Genomic DNA, 6,089 nt, shown 5'->3' on the forward strand with positions numbered 1-6,089 from the left:
TAGTATGCTATACTTCATTAGAAAAAAATGTGTCTAAAAGGCTGATAACTAGTCCAAACATGTGAAATCATTTTGCAGTCTAATAATTTGCAGAAAACAACAAAAGATAAATAAGAGTATTTTCTACAATAAGGTTGACCAAAAAGTCTTCTATGTGGGACCATCAAATTGGAAAACTTACCATCTTCCATTAATTCTCAAGACAAGACCCTACGAGAAATTAAACAACAAGCACCAATCAAATGAAAAAAAACCCATCTACCATTAATGGTCAAAAACCAAGACTATAAGAAAAACAACAAGAATTTCTGTATATATAAACTTCTTATCTCCATTAATAATTTAAACATGTCTTTCTTCACAAAACCAAAACAAACCAAGAAAATGAGAATCAAGCCTATGTACGGTACTTTTTCACTTCTTTTCTTCTTCATCTTCCTCTTTTATAACCAAAATTCATGTGATGCACAAGATGCACCAAGTACAACAGGCTATAGCTGCAATCCAAGCCAATTCTATCCATGTCAAACATATGTCTTTTACAGAGCAACAGGACCAGAATTTCTTGATTTAGCCTCAATTGGTGACCTTTTCTCAGTAAGTAGGCTTATGATTGCAAAACCTAGTAATATTTCTACCCCAAACACAACCCTAGTTAATGACCAATCCCTCTTAGTACCAATCACATGTTCTTGTAAAAACATCAACACCACTCTTGGTAACATCTCATATGCTGGCCTTAACTATAGTTTCAACTCAGGTGATACTATGTACAGGATCTCAACTATTAAGTTCCAAAACCTTACAAATTATCAATATGTTGAGGCTGTTAATCCAACTGTTGTACCAGAAAATATTCAAATAGGTCAAGCTATAGAATTCCCAATTTTTTGTAAGTGTCCAAACAGAACACAAACACAACCCCAAAACCAAACCCAACCAAGATATCTTATTAGTTATGTATTTCAACCTTTTGACAATATTTCTTCAATTGCTTCAAGATTTGGAACAACCCCACAATCTATAAGAGAAATTAATGGAAATAATCCCAAGATTTTTGATATCCTTTTCATTCCACTGTCTAAACTTCCTAATATTACACAGCCAACAGCTACAAATGCAACCCAACCTCCTCCACCAACAAATACACCAACAGTACAAGAAAATGACAGAAAAGGAACAGTCATAGGATTAGCTATTGGTTTAGGAATTTGTGGGCTGCTACTGATTTTGGTCTTTGGTTTATGGGGTTATAGAGAGAAGTCAACAAAGAGAGAAAAGTTTAGTGATGTGGAAAGGCAGAAAAGTTTATATTTTGGATCAAAAAAGGAGTCTTTAAATAAAGATGTTGAAGTGAATTTAATGGCTGATGTTTCAGACTGTTTGGATAAGTATAAAATGTATACAATTGAACAACTTTGGGAAGCAACAGATGGATTTGATGAACGGTGTTTGATTCAAGGGTCTGTGTATAAAGGTATAATTGATGGAGAAGTGTTTGCAATCAAGAAAATGAAGTGGAATGCCCGAGAAGAACTCAAAATCCTGCAAAAGGTAAAATTTTACTCAAAATTCTTATACTTTAATTAAGCCTTTGTATTCATCCCAAAAAGACTCCAGTAGAAAGTTAGATTTTTTTTATAAATATTGCGGGTCCGAGTTAGTTTACATGTAACTCGAGTAGTCCATAAATTATTTGTTGTGAACTATTCTATCGACTAGCTCTTACCTGACACTACTAGTAGAAAGTTAGATTTTTTGTAAATATCATGAGTTTGAGTTAGTTTATGCCTACCTCGAAAAGTCATAGATTATTTGTTGTGAATTGTTCTATTCCCTCCGTTTCAATTTATATAAACTTATTTTCTTATTAGTCTGTGCCAAAAAGAATGATTCATTTCCTTATTTGGAAATAATTTACCTTTAAACAATGATTTATAGCCACACAAAATATATGTGCCTCATTTTACACCACCAGATCAAAAGTCTTCCCTCTTTTCTTAAATTTCGTGCTCAGTCAAATTGGTTAACATAAATTGAAACGGCGGGAGTATTAACTATCTGCTATCATTTATCAGCACTACCTAGACAAGTAGGGAAAACAATTACCTAATAATTTTTTTGATTTTGCTAAAATTTGAACATTAGCTTCGACATTTACACATACTTTATCGGCTATTAGATCCCACCCTTAGGATTGTTTGGTACAATAGTGAATATTCAGGAATATCTCATGAGTTATCCGATTAGCTATCTATTTCACCTTGTAAATAAGATAGCTAATCGAATTATTTCATTGTAAAATTTATTCGGGGATTGGTTAATACTTGTAATCAAACATAGGATAAATGTAATATTAAATTTTATCCCGAAATTATTATCTTTAACGACCACTTAGTACCAAATTTAAACCTTAATTGCTTTTGCATAATTGACAAATTTACTAATGTTAGAATTCCACTGCAGAATAGCTTTTCCACCAAAGTATTAGATTCAATATTTAATTAAATATTGGTTAGGTTTAGTGACCTGTCGTATTCTTAAGTTATTAGAAGTATAATATTCAAGTGCACTATTATGCCCGTTTGGATTTAATAATATATTATTAAGGTAATCAACATCATTCTGTCTTCAAAACTTATTTGTCCTCTGCAATATATCTCTTCATTAAAATCTTTTTCTCTCTGCTCCTCAATTATTCACCTTTTGTTCTTCTTTTTCATTGGTGTTTGTGAGGAGACCCTACCAATTACTATTGTATATCAAAAATTAACAATATGGCTAATGAAATGGAAGAAGAATTATCAGGTCTCTGAGGTTAAATTTTAGCGGAGAAAAAACAAAGTGATTCTTCTATGTACATGTACATAATTAAGTACTCGATAGAATACAAAAAGACAGAAACTTTGCCATTGAAAAGGGTATCTTTTATTATATAAAACAAAAACTCAAACCAAATTAAATAAATTTTCTTCTCTATAACCTCAAGTTTGTTAGTTGCAATTGATTGTGGCCTCCTACATCTAATACTCTGCCTGATTTCTCTCATCAATGCGTCATCCTTTAGCTGGCTTGGCTGTCCTACTTTGAAATTTGATTGATTTTATTAGCTGCTGTCCTATTTTAATAAACAAAACGTCATCATGTCTTATCTTGCAACCTCTCTTGCAGTCATTATCAGGCGTTTGGACATAAAAATTATATTTCACTTAAAAAATATTGTAATTTTTGTGAGTGAGGAAAAAAGTTTTTCTGAAAATTTTGAAGAAGTGGTCAAATTTTTTTATTTTTGATAAATTCATTTTCGAAAATTTTTCAAAACTTGCAAAATTTCATGGACGACCGGGGCATGAAAATGTGAAAAAAAGGTATTTTTTTATGGACGACCGGGGCATTAGTATAGTATTTGTCTTATTTTTACGTCACTAATATTTTCACTTCTATAATAGTTTCGTCTAATTATGTTTTAGGTAATCTGATACTGATAGTGTAAAATTCTTTACGTTGTTACTGTTTAGAAATTAAATTTAAGAAAGAAATTGTCATCATGTCCTATTTTGCAACCTCTTGCAGTGCTGTCACTTTTGGCTACATGAGTCAGATTTAAGTCTTGGAATAAAAAAACAAAGGAATTGGAACCATGAAAATTTGGACTTAATGATTTTCCCTTTTTTGTTTTTGTAGGTGAACCATGGGAATTTAGTGAAGCTAGAGGGTTTTTGCATAGACCCTAAAGAAGCAAATTGCTATTTAGTTTATGAATATGTTGAGAATGGTTCACTACATTCGTGGCTTCACGAGGACAAAAAAGAAAAATTGAGTTGGAAAACAAGGTTAAAAATTGCCATTGATGTTGCAAATGGTCTTTTATATATCCATGAACACACAAGGCCAAGGGTTGTACACAAAGATATCAAGAGTAGCAACATTCTCTTAGACTCAAACATGAGAGCCAAAGTTGCCAATTTTGGACTTGCTAAATCAGGCTGCAATGCGATAACGATGCACATTGTTGGAACTCAGGGTTACATTGCCCCCGAGTATCTCACTGATGGTATTGTATCGATTAAAATGGATGTTTTCTCATTCGGGGTGGTGTTGCTCGAGCTTATGTCAGGGAGAGAAGCCATCGACGATGAAGGGAAAGTTTTATGGGCGAAAGTTGGCGAAATTTTGGAAGGGAGTGAAGAGAGAAAACTGAAGAAATTGCAAGAATGGATGGATGATAGTCTTCTTAGGGAGGAATGTACAATGGAGAGTGTTATGAATGTGATGTCTGTGGCCATTTCTTGTTTGAATAAAGATCCTTCAAAAAGGCCTAGTATGGTGGAAATTGTCTATGCTTTGTCCAAAAGTATTGATCTGTTTTCTGATGTATCAGAGGAGGGATTCTCTCCGAGGCAAGTGACAGCAAGATAGACTACAGTTTATGGTCCCACGAGGACGTGGTACCTATGTTGCGCGGCCTCCCCAAAATGTTGTCGGATCCTCCAAAAATGCATTACTTTTGAAGGGTCCGATACATACCCAGAGACCTTTTTGGAGAGCCCGAACAAGACAGCTTGGTACTTCAGTGTCGTAATGTCTGATAATCAAACATTGGCTCGAGGTATTTTCTCTAGTAATGCAGAGTCTATTATGTAAATTAGGTTTGAAGTGGACTACGTAGCATTTTGTAGTGTTGAGGTTTTTACTTTACTTTGAACTTTGCTTCTATGTGTAATATAACTCTTATATTAGTAGTATTTTTCTTTTATCTTTCTAGCCGTAGTGGAAAATCCTGTTGAAATATGTGTATTTAAGAGGTGTTGATATCTCGAGTGTGAGAATAAATAAGATCCTCGTTGAGTTTGTTTGTTATTGCAAAATGTTAAAAAGGGAAGGAGAAATTAGTTTAATGTAGGTGTGTGACATTGTTTTGAAATATACTCTTTTCTTTCTCGTATTGACCAGACAAAGGTTTCAAATGAGCATCTCATGGGGCACCTGTGAACTAATCTAAGTTGATCGAATGTCGATATGACATAGGTGAAAGTATGGGTGTAGGCATGGGTGTGAGATCCATATCGGATCTAGTCAATCTATTTTGGATACTTTGGCCAAAATCAACGGAGAATTCGAAACAAGTACAATAATTTCTGAAATCAAAAAAAAAATGGAATACCTTGTATGCAAATATTTCTATGTCAGTCCTTTTACTTTTATCTCCTTCCCGGATTTAGGCAACATTTAAGTTTCACATAATATCTCATAATTTACTTTTTTCAGACCTCACTTATGGAATTTTATTAGGTTGTTGTATAATGTCTCATAATTTAAGCATACTTTTATAACTCAATAATGGCTCGTCCCTAGTGCCTTTGAACGAACTGAAAGGCCTCTCTTCAACTCCCTCTGAGGTTTGATGACTTTTAAATATTTAAATTATTGTTAGCGAATCTCCATACTAATATATGTACATTGAGTCTTAAAATTTAGACAATAAAGAATCCGACCTTTAGATTTATAACCGTATAAAATATCTAGACCTGAGTCCGAACAACTCAGGTTTTGATACAAGATCTTGTCTACCTCTACCACTGTACCTTATGTTTATGGAAACTTGCACAAATGTTCCAAATAAGTCTCAACTTATCAATTTCTAGTCATTAGTAATAAACTTAGCAAAACTAGTCAAGTACATATAAAAATTGAAAAACCAAATAAATAAAGCTCTTTCTCTCAAAGAATCAAATGCAAAAATTACCTTCCATATTTTTAAGTGTGATTGCAACATTAGATGCAAGACGGAAAGGAAATTCCATGGATGAGGTAGCAGATAACGTGATGAAATATAAAAAAAAATATACATATAATATTCCAAAAATCTAAGCAAAAAAGAAACTTTTTCAATGGGTATAGTTGAAATTCATTGAAAACATATACATAAGTCAATATACAAAATTTGAGAAAGATTGGAGGTGATTTGAACTGGTTTGGTATCAAAAATTCGTAATTAAATCGAGTTAAACAAATTCTTCTGCAACACATGTATCAAAAATGTATCACGCATGTATCTCACGCACAGGTATACATGGATATATATATAT

General features: G+C 33.0%; 1 protein-coding gene across 1 annotated transcript; it reads left to right on the forward strand.

The window, feature by feature from the left end:
* The first annotated feature begins 253 nt into the window (after positions 1–253).
* On the forward strand, positions 254–4,860 carry LOC104214957 (serine/threonine receptor-like kinase NFP). Its single transcript, XM_009764692.2, has 2 exons — positions 254–1,554; positions 3,685–4,860. The coding sequence occupies exons 1-2, from the start codon at positions 268–270 to the stop codon at positions 4,417–4,419; spliced, it is 2,022 nt and encodes a 673-aa protein (XP_009762994.2). The 5' UTR covers positions 254–267; the 3' UTR covers positions 4,420–4,860.
* Positions 4,861–6,089: the final 1,229 nt, after the last annotated feature.

This window comes from Nicotiana sylvestris, chromosome 1 (assembly GCF_000393655.2).
Source record: "Nicotiana sylvestris chromosome 1, ASM39365v2, whole genome shotgun sequence".
NCBI classification, from domain to species: domain Eukaryota; kingdom Viridiplantae; phylum Streptophyta; class Magnoliopsida; order Solanales; family Solanaceae; genus Nicotiana; species Nicotiana sylvestris.